At 38.6% G+C, this 20,840-nt stretch overlaps 1 protein-coding gene across 4 annotated transcripts in view; it reads right to left on the bottom strand.

Annotated features, from left to right (window-relative positions):
- The window catches only part of PRMT8 (protein arginine methyltransferase 8), a 59,045-nt gene that overhangs the window by 14,580 nt on the left and 23,625 nt on the right, over window positions 1–20,840 (bottom strand). For all 4 annotated transcript variants that reach the window (XM_027677690.1, XM_027677689.1, XM_027677691.1 and 1 more), the window contains 3 exons: window positions 12,600–12,785; window positions 9,212–9,367; window positions 3,409–3,472 (listed from right to left, as the gene is read on the bottom strand). In XM_027677690.1, the coding sequence (XP_027533491.1) occupies window positions 3,409–3,472; window positions 9,212–9,367; window positions 12,600–12,785 (406 nt within the window). The remainder of the gene's footprint in view (window positions 1–3,408; window positions 3,473–9,211; window positions 9,368–12,599; window positions 12,786–20,840) is intronic.

Below are 20,840 nucleotides of genomic sequence, written 5' to 3' on the forward strand. Positions count from 1 at the left end.
GCCTATGAAATTTGGAAGATTTCTAGATCATTGACCAAGTAATGCAAAGAATCCACCTAGAATCCTTTAAACATGCCTGCAGGTTTCCACATACACGATATTACCACTGAGATATTACAGATTATTGAACTAGGATCTAATTCTCATCTGCTTTTCAAACATATGATGATGGATTCCCAGTGAGGAAAACTAGGACTTATTCTTTCCATGAATTTGGGGGAGCTGACTCAACTGAGAAAGTCACATCTAGCCTGACAGTACACAAACAAGAAAGTTTATACAAGCAGTTCTCTCATGAAAAATAATTTTTCATTCCTTTCTGCTTCATGATTGACTCATTCATATCTAAATCTTCTATCTGTTTTAGATGTGCACAGTTTTCCAGAGTTACTCAAAGTGACTGCTGGGAAACATTGTTGTCAGGTACTTCGTCACCAAATTAGTTTCAAGGAAATTAAAAAGGCTGTTAGGAGTTTGATGTAGTAGAATACCAGATCTTCAGAGACACTATTGCAACACAGCACATTAAATTTTTGGCAGTACTGTATACTACTTACAGGATGCTGGTTATGCCCTGCAAAAGCAAATCAGTGAGTAATGATAGAACTCTTTGATACCAGAACAGATACAGTGCTTAAGGAAAAATGAAATGGTGGTCCATATTCAGTTCAGTTGTAACAAATAATTTTGTTTTAGGGCAAGTGACGCAAGTCACCAATCATTCCTGCTTTTTTAAAAAATACATTTCCTATTTACAAATGTATTTTCAGCCTGTGACAAATACCTTACAGAGTGTGTTTCTCTGCTATTTATATTGCTTGCTGCAGTGCATAAAGTCTCATGGTTCTGGATTCTTCCTTGACAAGGTAACAGATGGACTTGAAATTTAGGAATAAGGTGAATAGGGAATATTTTACTTTCCATTACTAATTGATAACATTATTCTATTACTCTTAATTAATGGCAATTTTTATTGATGAAATGGTCAACATTCAGTTTGGGAAAGATGAAGGTAATTTAATTTAGCTATAACTAGATTAGTTGGTTAAGAGTGGAAGTGTGGGTTGAGTGAATTTTAGAACTAGGCCCAGGAAAAATGAGGTTTGTCTTTCCCAAATACGTGCAGTACAAGTATGACTCTAACTAGATGTTATCACTTATTTGCATAGCAAATTTATAATCCAGACTGGCCCCTTAAGAGGCTTGGAACACTCTGATTCAGACTGGTAACACAAGGTATCAGCTGGTAAGAGCAACCTGATTGTAAAAGAGAAGAGTTCTCTTCTCTTTCCCATTCTTTAAACTCCTTTCTTTCACAGTACTCAACAGTTCATCTGTTGTTACACTGAAGAGTATGCATGTCTATAAGCTCCAGCCATGAGTTCTCTTTAGTTCTCATTTCTCCTACGAACTTTCACTGTCACAGTTCTTTTGGAGTGAATTTTAGCATTGTTGACAGCTGCCAGACTGACACACCTGAAGACTTTGAAGCCCTCTGTTTACACCTAGAACAGCCACAGTAAAAGCAGCAGCAGCACAAGTTCCTCCCACCTCCCTTCACTTTGATGAAATATCTTCGTAAGGCATCATGTGGGAACAGATTGTGCTGTCCCCAGCTGTATTGTATCTGTTCTGGAAACAGTGGGTTTTCTCTTGGTTCAGCCCCTTTTGCTGAGTCTGCATTTCTCTAAACATTTAGAGGGGGAAAAAGAAAAATTTCCATGAGCAACAAGATCCTTTGGCTCGGTACCTGGCTGCATTAAAATGAAAGTGAATGCTGGTCAGTGTATAAGTGCAAGAGTGTAAATGTTAGTTCAGGTGTGTAACTTGTTTATACTGGAGACCAAACTGCAGACATGCAGACTGCTAAACCTGTCCAGACAAGTCTCCTTGCAAAGGGGAGGGGTTTCTGCTTCTTCCTCCACAGTTTCTTAATGACTCGCTCCTTGTAGAAACAGGAGAAAGAAGCAGAGATAAATACCTTCTGGAACCTCTGGAGCATACTGGAACCTTCTAATTTATTCTGACAATGGTCCCTTCACACACAATTCCTGTTGCTGGAAATTCAAATGCAAATTGATTTGTGGTATGTTATTTTTGTTGCTATCTGATAAAAGGCCACTCCAGGAATATATGAACTGTGCACCAAAAGTGCAGGGCAACTAAGCTGAGCTCACACCTCACTGCTTTAGTGCCTTATCCATACTGTGAAGAAGAGTATTTTGTGGTCCTTTACTTTACTTCCTTCTTTTCCTGAACCAAAAGTTGCACATGCTGGCTGTCCTCTTATATCCCATGTCACTGCTGTTTCACACCACATCCCTTGAATATCCATACTGTACAATGAATTCTCCTCCCAAAGAGCTCCGTGTTAGTCAGAAAGTGCCAGTGACAGCAATAAAAATTAGAACAGATCGAAAACAGAACAGAAATCTATTCCTGCGCCTTTACGAGAAGAGCATCAGTGCAGACACAGCTAAAAATGGGGGCACATGGAACAGCCCAGCCAGCTCAGACCTGACCTGCTCTGCAGCAAAGGCAAGCTCTTCAGAAAGAGCACTTTTTAACAGGAGCTGTCTCACAGCCTCAGTTAAAAAAAGACTGATTTTTTAGGCTGTTACAAAGATATCTTGTGTACTGTGATTTGGAGGAGGACTGAAGGCATGAAACAGAGCTGCTTAGAGATTATTTTGTGCTAAGAATTTTCAGTAAATTGGGGGTATTTTTAATGTAGGGGGGGTTTTTTGTTGTTGTTTTGGTGGTTTGTGTTTTTTGGGGTTTTTTGTTTGTTTGTTTGTTTTTTAATTTAGAGTTTCCACATTCCTGGAAATTTCATGAGGGGTTTTTTTTTCAAGAAAAAAATAAGTTTTCTATGATAGTTTTATTTTGAGAACAGGACATTTTTGTTTGTGTGTTTTGATGTTTTGGAAAAAAAAGTATTTTTTTAAAGTTGAAAGTCAGAAATCTTAGTGAAAAATCTATATTGCTATAGAATACTTTTTTGCTTTGAACCTTATTTCAATTTGAATGTCAGTGTGTGTGTGTGAATTCTATTTAAGAGATAAGGTGGAATTCAAATGGCAGAATTAATTTGAAAAGTTCATCTCTAATAGGGGATCTTCTGTCTGCTTTGCTAAACCAAACTGCCTGTTCATAAGTACTATTTGCTTCTATTGTCTGTGAGTCTAGAAGTAAATGCGGAAGTAACAGTAATTCCTGTGAAGAATTGTTGTAGTGCCTAGAAAGAGGTGCTTAGTTTTGTATTTATGTAAGTCAGTTCTGCAAAACTACAACTTATATATAAACCACACAACTTAAATTAATCAGAGAAAGCAAAACAGTTATCTTCTCTTTTTCCTGAAGAAAAAAGTATTTATATATATTTATATGTATTTATATATGCCTTACTGTTGTCCAAGTGGTTGGCCTTGATAATTTTCTCTGAGTAGTCAGATATACTTGAGCATTCAATCTGGGAAAAAAAGAAAAAAGAAAAGCAAGAGGAAGAGTAATATGTTAAACATCTCAGCAATGTGAATAAAACCAATTTCTACTGAAGGCAGCAAAGACTCTGCAGAACATGTAACCATTGATAAAAAGTAAATCAAACCTGTGTCTGGAGAATCATAACCAATAATATCCTAATATTTAAATTGCAGTCTGTGTTTGAGTTGAACTAACTCCTACAGAAAAGATTTAAAACTGTTGAAATGTGGGGAAAAGAAGAGGTCCTAACTACAAAATGTATATGATTTATTAATTGCATTATTTAATTTATTCCTGCTACTTTAGAATAGTGCCTCCCCTCCCCAAAAATTCAGCTGAAGGGAATGAATTAGCATGGTGCTACATTTCCACACATATTTTAAAACAAAATACATTCAAATTTTGTGAATAATGTTAAAATTCAAACTATGCCAATAGTGGTCTGTGCCAAGAAGCAATTATTTGTCTACATGAAAATTCTATAATCTTTAGCAATGCATGCCATCCCAAAAGAATGTGGATGTTTTACACATAAGAAATGACTGAAATTTTCTATTTACAAAAACATCCAGATCTGCATGTCTTTTCCTCTGATGAGTTCTGTGCTTTTACTGGGAAAATAATTACAAAGTACCTTCTAGTTTTAGATTTGCCCTTAAATTTGGTACAATCTGTGTACTAGCATAAAAGCCCATGTTTGCAATGACCTTTACTATCTTTTAGAGAAATACTACATTCCATTAATCTGTTTTTTGTGTCCTTTGACAATCATGAAGGACAAAGTTGCTTGTAGTCACTGAATCAGTTCCTAATTTACCTTTTCCAAATTTGACATTAAACTGCCAATACTACTTTGTGTAATCCTTATCTCTCTAAATCCCCTATGGGAATGTCAAATAGAACTGTATTATCTCTAATGAAGTGTTTTATATATCCAGTGAATCCCATTTAATCTCTAAAAGCTATATTGTGCCTGACCTCTCTGATAGCATTCACAGATGGCAGGACAATGGATGGAAGGACTCACAAATCCCTTATTATTTTTATATTGTATATGACACGGACATAATAGCAGTCACAATATCAATCCCAGTCCCCATGGGAACCTGACTATTAATTCTACTTAGCTTGCCTGTGGATATAAACTACTCCTTAAAATGTCTAGCTCAATGGCCTGAATATAAACCAAAACTGTCTTGAAGAAAGGAACACTTGAGTGTCAGTCCAGAGAGTTCAAGGAAGAAGTCCCTGGGGGAGAGCACCATCCTTTTGCTCCATCCAACTTCTTCCCTTAATGTAAACTGTATGGACTCTATGCCCTATCTGTAGTTACAGCCATTATAACATACTCATTTTCCCTCAGACACATGGTGTGACTCTTGGGGATGGTCCTGTGCTGGACCAGGAGTTGGGCTTGATGATCCTTGTGGGTCCCTTCCAACTCAGCATATTTTGTGATTCTGTGATTTTCCCTGTCTGTATTCACACCTGTCTAGCATTTTCAATTCCAGTGCACATTTTGGATGATTTTTAAATAAAGCATGAGCATGTAGGTGTTTGGAGGTGGCTTTCTAACCTTTCTAAAGAAAAAAATGCAGAAAAATAAAAAGTTCTCTTTCGTGAATGACTACGAGTTTCCAAAAATCTGCTTCATTGGCAAAGAAGAAAAATAATAAAAAAACGTAACAATTAAATGTTTCATGAAGGAATAGATACTTCAGAAAATAAACTTCCTTTAGGGTAACTAAAGCGGTTCACTGGCATTTTGACTTGGATTCTATACTGTGGTTGAATTTTATTTTAAAAAGTAACTCATTTCAGAAAAAAAAAAAGAAAGCACTGAATTCTGTAGGTGAAGAAAAACAGCAAAAAAATCAGTGTTTTCAGGTTCTCTTTCAAGTCAGTGATCTGCTCAAATCTGTCCTATTTATAAAAGCATTTGGATTTTATGAAAACTGTGTGTTTCAATAAAATAAGTTTGTACCTGAGTTTACAGTCGCAGAATTACAGAATGGTTTGGGCTGGAAGAGACTTCAAAGATCAGCTAGTTCCAACCTCCATTCTACAGGCAGGGACACCTTTCACTAGATCAGGTTGCTCAAAGCCCCATCTATTCTGGCCTTAAAGACTTCCAGGGATGGGGCATCCACAACTTCTCTGGGCAACCTGTGCCAGTGCCTTACCATGCTCATGCTAAAAATATCTTCCTTATATCCAATCCAAATCTACCCTCTAACAGATTAAAACTATTGCCCCTTGTCCTATCACTATAGGCTCTGGTAAATAGTCTTTCTCCACCTTTCTTATAAGCTCATTTTATATGTTGAAAGACCACTACAAGGAACCTTCTCCAGGCTGAACAACCCCAGCTGTCTCAGGCTGACTTCACTGGAGAGGTGCTCCACCCCTCTTATCATCTTTGTGGCCTCCTCTGGACCCACTCCAATAGGTCCACATCTTTCTTGTGCTGGCGTCCCCAGAGCTGGATGCAGCACTTCAGGTGGGGTCTCACCAGAGGGAAGTGGAAGGGCACAATCACCTCCCTTAGCCTGCTGGGTGCACATCTTTCGACACAGCCCAGGACACGGTTAGCTTTCTGGGTTGCAAGCACACATGGCCAGCTCTCATCCAGTTGTCCATCCACCAGTATTCCCAAGTCCTTTTCTGCAGGGCTGCTCTCAATCAGTTCATCACCCAGTCTGTACTGACATTGGAGATTACTCTGATTCAAATGAAGGACCTTGCACTTGGCCTTGTTGAAATTCATGAGGTTCACATGGGCCCACTCCACAAGGCTGACAAGATTCCTCTGTGTGGCATATTTTCCCTCAAGTATATCAACTGCACAATGCTTTTTTGTGTCAGCTGCAAACTTGCTGAGGGTGAACTCATTCCCACTATCTATGTCATTAAGGAAGATATTAAATAGTAGTGGTCCCAGTATGGACCCTTGAGTTTCTTCAGCTGTATCTGGTTCTGTGTGTGTATATTCATTTCTACTTTCATTTTACTACTCAGTCTTTGATTTAATTCTGCAAATGTCTCCTCTTTTACTGTGGTCTCTTTCTCAAACAGTCACCACATTCCCAGATTTCCCCTGAGCTGTGTCCTCATCAGCACCTTTTATACAAATCAGCTAACATCTGACATGCGCCTTCACTTCCTGTGTCTGATTAACTCCTTCTTAACCTGCACTGTCTTGTTTGTTTGAAAATGCTGTAGAATTCAGATAGTTTACTGCAGTGATTGTCCTGAGTTTTGTATGACTAAATGCAGCAGATGAACCAAGGTTTCAAGGGATATTTGAATGTATTTCTCTGTCCCCCACTCACTCCTCCCAGACACCAACATCTACATGCCAATCCTCTCTTTACATATCTTACAACAATTCCCCAGTTAGAAGAACATCATTGTGTGATGGATTGTTACCCTTCCACTATGGTTAGGGCTCAGAGCACATGAAGAAAGAAGAGAAAATGAGGGGGCTGGTTATGTTCAACTTGTAGAATAGCACCCACCCCCCAATCCAACAGCTATCTACAACTATTGCAAAAGGGCCTGCAGAGAAGGCAAAGTCAAACTCTTCTCAGAAGTGCACAGTGACAGGACAAAAGTCAGTAATCATGAGCTGTGGCAAGGGAGATTCGGGCTGATTGTAGACCTCGAATAGGTGCTGAGAGAGGACTTAGAATCTCTATCCTTGGACATCTTCCGAATTGGACTGGACATCCTTGGGCAACTTGATATAGCTTTAAGTCAGTGATTCTATGATTTACGTCTCTTGAAGACCCAGAGATGATTCTAGCAGTTGGCTTAGGTAGTGGCAAGGAATAAGTTCCAACAGTGAATAAGAGGGAATAAGAAGAACCAGGCAGGGTAGTGGATGAATTTGAACCCGAAGAAGGGAAAGAGTGAGAAAGAGGAGATAGATTTCAGTGGTGCTGTAGTCAGAAAAACCAATACTCTGCATTTGTCAACAGTTCCCACATCGTGCTATTTGAAAAATCACATCTAACTCTAGAAAAGAAACTGGAACATCTCAGCACTATGTAATAACTCATGGCAAATGTTTGCTTTTTAAATGGAACACTCACAGTTTCCATCAGCACTCTTTGCCAATATGACCATAAAGCCTGAATTTGACTATGAGATTTCCACTGCTAGATCTCTGAAATATCTGCTCATTCAACACAAATACCACTCTGCAGCTTGCTCTGTTACAGGGTTCATGGTGAGGTAGCTCATGTGACAGGAAGGTTTAAATTCGCAGGCTGTAGCAGAGGATTTCACACCTGAGAGAGTTCCCTGGATAGCAAACCCCCCAGCTTCAGTACTGAACAGTCCATAGGTGAGCTGGCACTGGTGAGCCACTGAGCTTTCTGAAGGCCTGAGGTACAGCCTGAACTGTAAAGAAGTCCAAAGAAAAAACCAAACCACTACAAAAAACCACTACCACCACCAAACATGTGGAAAAGTATTTACTTTTATTTTACTCAGTGAATTTTCTGCCAGTGAGCTGGCTCACTGTAGAATCAGATAAGCATCAGTGCCAGCACAAGGGAGGGAGGAAGACCATATGGCCAGGGATCTGAGAGATAGGAAGGTGGGAGCACAGCATCATCATTTTGTATATGCTTATACTTTTAGAGCACTGCAATATATTTGCATGAGACTTGCATTTCTGCGTCAGAGAAAGCTATGGGTTTTTCCTTCTTGAGACTTCAAGACAATAAATTGTATACTTGATTTACAAGAAAATACATTCTAGCTGCCAGTTCTGTACACAAAATCTCATGCTTAAGCTCCAAAACTTTTGCCAGCACCTTTTGTTTTCATCTCTCTATACTTCCATGCTCTAGTTCAATACTCAGATGAGACACTGAGAATTAACATTGGATTTTGAAAACATAAGCCTGAGAATTGAACAGGAGCCCTGGCATTTCATGTATCGTTACCAGTAATAAAGACACACAGTTTAGGTATTTAGTGACATCAGTGTCTTCAAATGCACAGATGTAGCCAATTAAGTTTTAGTACACAATTTTTTTGAAGAGAGCTACATAGAGAGATAGGATCTAGTTCCCCTTTTCTATGTTGCATTGTGTCTGCAGGGTAAACAGAAGTCCAAAGCAAAAAGAAATCATATTTGTAATTTTAGAGCCAGTACAAATAACAGAATACTTAGGAAGCAAACCTATGCTCTCTCTAATGACTTCTCTGCAGACAACTGCACATTCATGCTCCTAAAGTTCAATGTATTTAAGGTAATAATTTCCTTCTGCCTCTGAAAAGTGTTATTGTTGGCACAGAAAACATGCACAGGCTTTCTTGCATGATTTGCTGAGTTGTAATATGCAGGGAAAAGTGTATTAAAGAAATTTGTTTCCAAGACTACAAAGTTGCAGACCTTGAAAATTTAAAAAAGCAAGATAGTTCCTTTAACCTCTCTGAGTAGGAATGAGTCTCTTTAACATTTTTCTCAGCCAAGATATGTGGTTATGTACCAGGTCACCAAAGGTTCCACAGATGAAAAGACATTACATCTCAATTTGGAAAAGGCACACTAGTGCAACAGAACTCCACTGAAGTCACTGTAAATCAAGCCATAGAAGAGCTTGGAGAGAAGAATTTCAAACCAAGGCAAGTAAGAAAAGGTAAATCACCAAGCCAAATTCTCAGACAAAATGCACAAACAAATTTGAAATATGAGAGAAAGTCTTCTTACCCCATATACCTTCTTGGCTCCTGCCTTTGCAGCAAACATGGAGAGGATTCCTGTGCCACTTCCAACATCAAGGACAACCTTATCTTTAAAAACATGTTTATTGTGATACATTGAGTTTCTATAGGTTAATGTGCGCACTTCATCTTTTAACATTTCCTGTGATGGAAATAAAAACATTGTGTTACTATTTGAAGTGCTTAGATGCATTCAACACTGCCGCTGAAAGCATTCCTTTGTTATCATTTAAGCATTAGTAATACACAACATGAAGGGTTTTTTAAATACTTTGGGGTGCACACATCAAAGCAACTGTAAAATGATAGCTACTTAGAATTGAATTATTAAGAAGCAGCATGTTGCCCCTTGTACAATTTTATTTTGCTATTACTTCACTTTTACAATTGACAACCAGAACATAATCTAACCACAGCACTGCTTTGGGAATAGTAGAAGCCACATAGAAATCCAAATGTTCCTCTCCTCCTAAAACATGCACGACCCAGAGCCTCAATGAAGGGACCTTCTGAGGTTCCTCTTTGAACACAAAAGAAATTGTTTCATAAATCATTGTAAGACAGCAGTCTTGATAGCCTTGCCCAAAGTGAGGCAGGAAGTCCATAGCAGAGCTTAGAAATCCTGTGCTGTATGGTCCTCCCTTACCACTCTTCTGTTCACTCATTTATCTGACAAATTTCCAGAAGATATTAACATATAACCCCGGCCCCTATCTCACTGTTTTAGGTTGTCATTGTTAGGTGCTGATTTTTGATTCATTGATAGCAGCAGTACATGCATTTAATTCCATTGATCCCTTGCTTTCAGGTGTGCATATGTCAGTCAAACTATATCAATAAAGAGGACTCAGGTCAAGACCCAAGTGCCATTTTCAAAAGTGTAGGCCACTCAACACGCACTTTTATTTTCTGAAAATGTTTTTTTTGGTCTAGAAGACTGAACTTTTGCTTATACTACTGCCGTAATTTCACAGTTGAAGCAAGTAGGCAAATGAGTTTTTTAATTTTGGTGTAAAAAGAATCTGTTCACTGTCATGCAGTCTGAGGCACTAGTGAACTGGATTGTTACATGTTGCTCACTTACTTGTCTTGGCAGGAGACTATCTGTTCGCAATAACTGCAGATGAATAAAAGGGTTTTTTTAATCATCATAAAGCATGGTTTGGCATCAGGCAAAAATCAGTCTATCTGCACTGGAAAGGTGATAGAGCATACCCTCATGGAAACAGTTTCCAAACATATTAAGGACAAGAAGGTGACTGGAAGTATTTAGTATGGATTTGGAGATGATTGACCACTTGGTATCATTCTATGGTGAAATAATGGGCTCTGTGGATGAGGGAAGAGGGGCAATGCTTTTTATCTTGATTTTAGCAAGGCTTTCAACCCTGTTGCCCATAACATCCTCATTTAAAAATGGATGAAAAATGGATAGTGGACTGCAAACTGACTGAACTGCTGCTCTCAAGATGTTGTGATCATCAACACAAAGTCAGTCTGGAGGCCGGTCATTAGTGGTGTCTCCCCAAGAGTCAATACTGATGCCTTTTGGCCTGTTTTTTTTCAGGCGGATTGCATCTCTTCCTAGCAGACCTCAATCCTCGAAGAGTGTGCAATAGACATAAAAACTGAAAACTTATCATTGACACCAGATGCACAACCAACTGTGGACCTGTGGGAGCACTTCTTCTCAAGCCATTTGAACTGTTAGGAACAAAAAACACCTGGCACAGCACACCTTGCTGTTGATCATCATCCTAGGAGCTGCCTAGTCACACTTGATATGCTCCAGGTCTTGTTGGTGCTCAAGTAGAAGAGCAGCAGCAGTAGTCTGAGGCTGGTCTAAGGGCTGGAAAAATGTCAGCAGCCTCTACACCATTTCTCAGATCCAAATGCTTTGACAGAAGGTCTTCTCAGCAGATGGGGGCCTCTGTCCCCTGCAGGAGAGAGTCTTCTGCTGCTATCGCTTGGCACTTGCTCCCAGTGCTTCTCCATGGCTCAGGGCCAACTGATTCTAACAGTCTTTTGGACAAAAATTCCTGCCCCTCATCTACAATGAAGACACTGAACCTGTTCTGTAGGTAGAGATCTGCAGGTGGATCAAAAGCCTTCCTCCTGTTACCAGAAGTCACAAGTTTCCAGCCTTCACCATCAGAGGAGTCTACACTTCCAAACCTGGTAAGTATGGACTCTGACTGCCCCTCCTTTCAGCACAGCTGGGGATTTAGGCTCTTGTATCTTCAGGCTCCCAGAGAAGATCCAGGCGGTCTCTTCCTCATGTCCCTGATGCTCCAAAGTCTGCCAACCTCCTTTAGCAGCTCCTTTACTTGTTGACACATCCTCTACCAATGCACACCTCCTGCAGGCAAGGAGGAAACCTCCCACTTTCCAGCCTCAGCAAGAGGCTTAACGTTCTCCCTGAATTTCCCAAGACCTACATGGCTGTATTTTTTCATCAGGAGATTAATCTGATTTGAGGTCTCTGATGTGTCTTTAGAATTTCTCTTAGGTCTCCTTCCCATTCAATTGTTCCTCTCTCTTCTTCCCTTCTTGGACTGAATTTCTGAATGCTACACTGGTAAGATGTTATTGGCAGATAGAAATCTTACTTTTATGTATACACCCCACAAACAATTACTAGAGTAATGGAAATAGAAATTGTTTGCTATGCAGTTTGTGAAAAGTGCCACTGATTCATTTCACATTGTTGCTTTTCTGCATCCTAGTCTTAAAGATCCTGTCCTCCTGGGACATGTAAATATCAGTGGGGCAAGATATCAGTGTTTTCTTTAGAATGGTTTACAGTAAACTTTTTGAAGGTAAATATGGTCCACTGTGTATTTTGAATTATTTCCAGGAGTGTATTTACTGGAGGCAACTGAGCTTAATGCTCCCATCAATGCAGTTTATGCATTTGGAAATTCAAGTAACATGCCAGGAGTCAAGAAACTACTCAGCTTCTCATGTCAGTGGAGTAGCTGTGCTGCTGACTGTGATCAAATACGCAAGAGAACAGAGGACCTAACTCAGCAATAATGTAGTTTCCATGTGTAATCGGGTTAGTTTGCAGTCTTCATAAATGCACTAAATTGATGCACTTGTAAAGCTCACCACTGTACAGATAGCTACTATAAGCTGTGGGGAGAACTCATATGTATAAGTATCTAAGTGGGACGGAGGTTTGGGGTACAGGTCTCTAGAGATCTTTGCACTTAACCAGATTATACATTCATCTGAGAAAAGGCAGAGGAATATAATCATAAAAAAGTGGGATGGGGATAAATAAGTAATAAATCAAAGAAAACATAATTATTATTGTTATCATTATTATTACATTGTTATTTAATAATTGCTGAAATAAAAATAAGCATTACCTCATGAATTCCGAAGTGAGCATAGGAATCAAAGTAATAATCCCTGGATGTCATCTCTTCTGGATTGATGAGTTTTGCCATCTTGCCTCGGCCTGGGCAGCTTGGTTGCAATGGAACATGTATGACAGATTGAACTGGCTTTGGAACAACAGTAGGCTGTGGAGGCTGGGATGGAATGGGGCAAACCTAGGAGGACATGGAATATTGTAAAAAGGCATCATTAAAAAAAAACATTTCTCTCTATATCTAGCATAGTGATATTATTTTAACTATCTTGGAGACAGCAAGTTCAAAGACACCTGGGGCATCATAAGTGAAATTGAGGCTACCTTCTGTTCCTGGATCTTTAACTTATTTGCTCTGCCTTGGAAAATGGCCTTAATGGATTTTTCCTTGATGTTTCTCTGCAGATACCTAAATTAGCGCAGAGTAATGGCAAATTATTGGTGTTGACTAGAGCGCGTTACTGCAAACGTTGACGCAAAGTAGTGAAGAGCTAGGTTTTCTCCTTTAGTGTCATATTCTGTCAAACTGCCACAGCTTTGTGAGAGGTAAGTTGTAATAAACAAATAATTCCCCTGAAAAGAAGAGCTCACAATCAAAGCATCTTGGACACAATGTTGCCAACAAGGAGAACAGGATTCCAAATTGATTTTTAATTGTCAGGTAATATACCTGTCTGTATTGATGAGGTAGGGCTGAGAATGCTCACAGTATCTGAAAGTCTCTGACGCTATCTGAAAGTCTCTCAGCATGTCCAGAAAGCACCGTAGGGGGCTGCGTGTCATATGTGATCTCTTAATGTAGTTTCCTGTTGTTGAGAGATGCAGGAGTCATGTGTTACCAACACACTATGGCCCACTGCACTTAATTTTTTGGTGTGTATTATATCTCCAATATCAACATTTCAATAGACACAGAATGCTCGCACCCCTTAGACTCAGATTTGATGCCTGTAGCATGTAAGACAGAAAATAGAGTGTTTTGCAAACATGAGACAAAACAGCCCATGCTCTGGCCCATGTGTGTATCTACATCTTTGATCCCTAACATAAAGCAAAATGTTGAAAACAGGGAATGACTGAGCAACATGATACAGCTTCACATATGTACTAAATCACTGTAAATTATGGGTCAACAACTTCATATATTAAGGTCAATCCCACTTAAAATTGCCACGTCCTCTTGTATTTTTTTTTTTGTTAAAACTCAGTAGTTTCCCAGTGGGGACCAGAGTTGGCTGAGCCTCTTCTAGCTCCTTTCATAAAGTTCACTCTATCTTCTATAGCTTGGTACTGTGAGATATCAATGCTTTGTACTCTCTTTGAATAGCATCAATTAGCCTAGTTCAGTTTGCTTCAATGTAAAAAACAATAAAAAACCCCCCACATTTCCCCCCCTGTTCATTTGAAGATTTAAGTGTGTCATCTTTTCATGGATTTTTTGGTCCATCTGTGAAAAAATACTGGTGGTTTATGTTCCTGTAACACCTTTCATCCCCAAAGATACAGAAGTGCTTTATTTACAAGTCTTTTCTATTTCTGACATTTTTTACTTCATCACCTTACCCAGTTCACCTCACCCAGTTCACCTCCCACGCAGAATACAATTGCTCCCAATTGGTGTTTGTATTTCGGCCTGGTCTAGTTTCAAAAGTGTCCATCTGCAGTCATTTCTCTCAAGACACTGCTTCATTGCCTGTTCATTGCCACCAGTAACACCTTAATAACTCATTCTGTAAAAATGTTGCTTGTAATATTCAACCCTTTAAAATATGATCCCACTACTTTTCATTACATACTTGAGGTTGTATCATAACCTTTTTCTCCATTGGTGTACACACTATGTAATTTTTGCAGTTACCTTGCTCAGTAGTACTTTGTGTATTTGTCTGCTGGATTACAAAGACTTAAACTGTAGATGTTTGGAATTCTGTTTTAATATAATATGAACTCTCTAATGTCTTATACTTTTCTCCTAAAATCTTGTCCTTTGCATCATTTTAAAACCAAAATACATATATTCATATAAATTACAAAATAAAACCATGTAGAACAGTCAGTGAATGTTTAATTCTGTTCCTGTTTTAGGTAAGAAGGTCTCCAGACACAAGATAGTACATCAAAGGCAATTACTCTAAAGCTACGTACTAGAGAGAAGATATATCAGTTTTTGTAAATGAAAACAAGGGGGTTCTAGCATTTCTGATGCTGTCAAACTACAAATTCAAATGTGGTTTGCTGTACAACAGAAAGCATTTTCAACAGAAAAAAAGACTAGTCTTGAAGGCAAATCTTCTATATGGGTCTCAGGCAGTATTTGTTCTGCTCCTGGCTGCATGGAAGGATCTAGACAGGGTTGGAGAACAAGGCTTATTGTGACTAAAGACACAGAATGAAAATAAATCCAGCAACTTAGGCTAGGAAAGTTGTCTGAACGATTTTGTTTCCTGCAAAAGAATTAACATAATTATTTCATAGTCTGCAAGACAGCTGAATTTTGCTACAGCCAAGGGGTGGCAAGATAACTTTTATTAAGCTACTGAGACAGTATTGCCCCTTTGACTCACAGTCCTTTTCAGGCATATCTATAGTACCTGAAGACTTCTGTTCTCAACTGTCCATCTACATCTCTGCCAGAAAGAACATATCCCTAGTAGCAGAAGTAGAAGCCTATTAGGTCAGCTCCTCAGCTACCTTAGTTTGCAGCCAAGCAGCCCGTGCTACAATGTGTTGATGGTGGTTGTGTGGCAATATTATGCTGTAAATACCATTAGGTCATGCGCTGTCCATCCTGTGCTATGGTTACCACAGCCTCATGCAGAAGGGGTCAAAGAAAACTGCTTGGGGGTGGTGATCTCAGCCAGCAGCACTGTCACAGGGACCTTAAATCATCTGCTTCATTTCTGTTTTAGGCATATTAACACAACACAGACCTTTCAAATTAAAATGATGTAGTTTTTTTGCAGCATCTGTAATACCTACTGCTAAAATTTCTGTATGTAGCACTGTAATTCTGGAATACCAGGATAAGGTCACAATTACATTAATAATTTTGTTAGTGGGGCTCAGGAAATCCCTCTGTCATAAATTTGCTATAGACTCTGTGAACAACATCAGTTAGGAGTAACTCATGTCCTATGACAACAAATATCTGGGGAAGACATATAAACACAGTGGACAATTACAGAATAAAGAAATGTAATGAAAGCTACTATTGCATAAGAAACAATGAAGTCTTCAGATGTACAGCTCTGTGACTGTAAACTAGAAACAACTAAGCTTTTAGGGATATGATCTAACTGCTTTAGCAGAAAACATGCCTCCAAGCGAAAAGCTATCAAGGAAAGACAACTTTCTGTATTCTTTCTAGAATTGAACAGAATCCCTGATATGATTTACAAGCTTAGCTTGTGTATACCCTACCTGAGAATCAACTCATCTTTTGAGTAACTCCCAAAAAGGCAAAGCATATGGGCAGGGGGCAAACCTCACATCAGTGTAAAGAATCTAACAAACTCATGTATAGATTCTGGTCAGCTGCGCACAGTCCCAGAACACTGGCCACTGCTAATTCAGATGAAGTTTGAAAGAATGCAAGCAACTGCCTCAGAATTCATTAATCCCTGTGCTAAACATGCAGCTCTCTATTTCTCCATTTCCCATTTGCTACTGAAGGTAGAGTTGGAGGGTCTGAAGGATCCGAGAAGCAATTGTTTTCTACCACTACTATGGGACTTAAGTCCCACTGCTCTGTACCACTTCAACATTTAAATAAAAGGAAATTAGGGAGATATTTTCCTACTTTTAAAAATTAAATGAAGTTTCTTTCTTCTTTTGTGGACAAAGTTGGTACATTGCAGATACATCAAATGCACTAGCACAGGACTGCTTTTTTAAAAAAAGCTTTGAATTCTTACAAAAGGCAACATTTGTAACCCTCATTCATTTCTCAAAATCTCACATCTAAACATCTTGACATAGGTTTCTAAAACACACGTAGGCATCTCAGTGACAGATGTGACCTTCAAATAGAGTTGCCCATGTGCATCAGTGGATATTCAGTGTTGAAATTCTTCTTTGAAAACTCGATCAATTCAACATGGACTTACAAGGTTATCTGGGTTTAAAATTCCCAAAATACAAAAGATAACTGGGTATTCAAAAATAATGGTCTATTTTTGAAAATTTGAACCTTTTAAATATATCCATCTGTCTACAGAGAGGCAAGATTTTAAAATATGCACAACTCATTTTTTAGAATGTTTGTGACAAAAGCTGTGATGTGTAGAGTAAAAATAAGCCTGAATTTCAATTCTCTTTTCTTGATATTACTATGGAGACACCAGACTGGAGGTTAAAATTCCAGTCCTTGTAAAACTATTGTTCAAGCTCCAGTGTTTTATTCCTGACAAATTCTTAGTTATTTATGATGTTTTTATGTAATTTAAGATGTTAACAGCACCTTCTGCCTGAAAATGTTTACCTTTTCTTTAAGAAACTAATTAAGAATGGAATTATAGTTTAATATGATTCAATTTCATCATTGTCGTTTTTTTCAAAAAATGGTTTTATAATATCTAAATGTTGGTTATATTTATTTTTTGGGCCAGACAGCTTTCTCTGTCAAAACTACTAGAATAGACTATGCCTAGCATCATTTTCATTAGTCTGAATTTAATAATCTAAACCTTTAGAGTGGGAGAGATTATCAACTGATATGCAATCACCACAAAAATTCCAGCAATACAGTTTCTTCCTGCTGTAGATATAAAGGCATAGCCAAATATAAGAGGAATTTGATATCCTCCTGCCAAAATTTAGGCTTCTACAATCACTCCTTGAAACTCATTACACAATGGTACAGGTTAAAACCTCCCTTGGTTCCTTTATCTTGTATTCTTTTAAAGTAAATATTTGTCCTAGGCTTATCTTAAGTGATCTTTGGATTGAGCAAAGAATCTAGTCCATTATCAAAGAAATTTTAACCTGTTTTTCTGAGGAAGTGAAGCTCCTACAGTATCTTGTCTTTGTCCCCCATTGGTAACTTTTGAGTTTATCCAACCCAGACTAATTGTAAAGAAGAATGGAATGTAAAACACATTCATATTCCTATACATTTCTTGAAAATCAGAAATAAGGTAGAAGGATAAGTGATTTGATGATCCACTAAAATTTAAACAGCTAGACTTCAGTTGTCACGCTTTCTACTTGCTCTAGGTTTATTAATCCCACTGGCTTGTGTGACAAGTGTAATGTGCAGCCTTCAGACTAACCATACTGTCTGATTGATGATGAAGGAGTAGGAAGAAGAATAAGCATTGCTCTGAACTAAGCTGGGAGATGAGGGCATACAGAGCACATACTTGCAGGAAACAAGGTTCCAGGGAAGTGGTGGATTCTCCATCCCTGGAGGTTTTTAAGATGAGACTGAATGTGACACTTAGTGCCGTGGTCTAGTAACCACGACAGTAGTGGATCAAGGGTTGGACTTGATGATCTCGGAGGTCCCTTCCAACCCAGCTGATTCTATGATTCCATGATTCTATGATTAGCTCCTCTACTCTTGGAAAAACCTTTTTATGCTAAAGATGTGAAGTTCACAAGGAGTAAAAAATGGCCAGAAATCAAAGGGTTCCAACACAGACCAGATGAGACAAGCATTCAGCTGCAGACAGATGTAACTGCTTGGAAACAAGGATGTTGTATATGCCTGTATTATGTTTTCAGGAAATAGGGCCTTCAAAGACTGGTAAAGAATGTTTGCTTAGTGGAAGCTTTATGTTGTGATATGTCTCAAAAACAGGATAAAATAGCCAGTTCTTCAGCAGCTATAAATCCACTTTCTGCTTGATGAAAATTAGGTTCAGACTGTTTTAAATTGCAGATAACCATCAGTTCAATGCAACTGCAAATATCTCTAAACTCTAAAACTGTAAATCTAGTCAGACAAACTCTGTAAGAAAGAGAGAATTGATTCTTAATACTGATTGGTTTGTAGCTACCCTTTTTCAGCCACTTCAAAGTCAAGCACTGCTCTGAACTTTCTACATGGAGTATCTGAAATGCCAGATCAGCTTGTCATAGACAAGCTTGTCCATTTGTTATCAGCAGGAAATTCACTGTCCTTTTTACAGACAAGCATAGCTTAGAGTACATTACAACTGCTACATCATATCCCTAAGGTAATTGTGATAGCAAAAATATTGTGAAAACACTGCCTTAAATACACAAATCCTCAAAAAAGTCAAAGCAGAAGATGTAAGCAGGTCTTCAGTATGATAAAGGTGTGATTGGGATATTTAGGCTTCAGCGGAAATAGCACCGAGTAACAAGAAGGAATACAAAAGACCACAAAGGTTTGCAAAGTTGTTACTTATTGTTTAAAAGTTAAAAAGGAAATTAGATGTGTAAATTCAAGATAAGAGCTGTGATACCTTTGTGGATTTGACCCAAGGCAATGGGGACTATCTATCTCAGAAAAGCCAGAATCTTCTTAGTGACAGGTCACAAATTAAGGAAGCAAATTTCCAGTTGGGTACACAGGAATAATTCTTCTCCCTAATAGAGGTTAAGCACTGCAATAAATGCTTACAAATCTGTGGGGTCTCCAACTTTGTATATTGCAAAACTCATCTGAGAATGTCCCTTACCAACCTGATCTGCTTTAAAGTTAACTTTTATCTGAGCAGGATGCTGGACTAGGTGACCTCCAGAGGTTCTTTCCACCCATATTACTCTATGATATTGAGACATAGAGAGTTATATTTGAACTATGTGGGAAATACAGGTGGCAAGGTTTATAAACCTGAGCCTAGTGTAGATTATAGGGTGAGTTATACATTTAGATTAATAGATTTGTACACACAATGAAAACAGAACCCGTTTTCATGAGCTTAAAGGATGCACACTATAAGAAGAACAGGAGGACATGACACCCAGGAATGAAAAGCTTTTAAAGCTACACGTAACAGAACTGGACTGAGATGATAGGATGTGAGTGACAAAGTGCAAGGATGGGAGCGATATTAAGTATCTGTAGCATTTATAAAAGTCTGAGCAGTTCTAGACCATTCTGTGTGCCAGTGCACGGAATTAAAATCCCCTTCATCCAACCTGCTCTCATGACTGCTTAGTGCATAGTGCAGCTGGGGAAAAAACGTGACAAATTGTAGTTATAGATGTTGACGTTGAATTGAAGTTGTGTTCCTTTTCACAAAGATGGAGATTTTGCAATGCATGTAGAGTAGAAGGTCTTGTGCAGGGCACGAACAGTCCTAGTTCAGCACAGACCAGTAGGAAATATGAGAGAAATGTATTACAATTAACTGAAATTTACTCTTTGCAAATTGAGAAGGTCACTCTAAACAAACCTACGTCCTGAGGACCTCACTGCCATTGTCCAAGCTTGCTTGGCCCCGGCAGACGAACCTTAGGATTAAAGGGTGGGCTCAGTTCAGCGCATGCTGTGTCTCACCTAAAAAATCCATTGCGCAGGCTGGAAAGGTAAAAGACCTTTTCCAAAAATCTTTGTTCGCGAAGACTGGCCATTATTTACTCTTTGCAAAGCACTTACGAAAGGATAGCAAAGCATTATTTTAAAAGTGCTGAGAGGTACCTTTCTTTAGGAGAAGGTTTCATTTTCATTATCTTTGGATTGTGATGGATCTAATGTCTATTATTGTTGTAGATACTTAACTGCAACACTTTATGGTTTACAAGATCCCTGTGAAAAGGAACAGCTGGATAAATGTCTTGTGCTTTCTCACCTGTACTCTGTGGTGTTGAGCAGATGGTCTGTCATTAGATTCTGTTGCCCATCTGTTTGTTTGAAACCCCTTAAGCCTCCTGAGGAGTGAGCTAAGTTGCACAGTGAGGGGGTTCTCAAGTGCTGGCTAAAGTCTCAAACATATTTCTATTGAAAACAGTTTCACAGCTTCACCTCAATGGGAGATTGTGTTTTAGAACCATTGCCCTCTGGTGGATAATATTAAAAGTGAACTACAGCTGGCAAATGACTAAATTCATTCTCCATTTCATGGGGTTAACCACAATTAATAATCTGGAAATGGATCTTCATGTATAACCATGCTGCTCCCTCCATATATACAACATATGGATTTGTTGTAGTGTAATGGTCTCTGTTGCATGAGGAAAGAGTCTGAAAAGTGGAGAATTAAATAGAGGAGAATTTAAAATAAATAAATAAATAAATAAATAAATAAATAAATAAATAAATAAA

Source organism: Neopelma chrysocephalum, unplaced genomic scaffold, assembly GCF_003984885.1.
Source record: "Neopelma chrysocephalum unplaced genomic scaffold, ASM398488v2 Primary Assembly neopelma1_43, whole genome shotgun sequence".
In the NCBI taxonomy this organism is placed as follows: domain Eukaryota; kingdom Metazoa; phylum Chordata; class Aves; order Passeriformes; family Pipridae; genus Neopelma; species Neopelma chrysocephalum.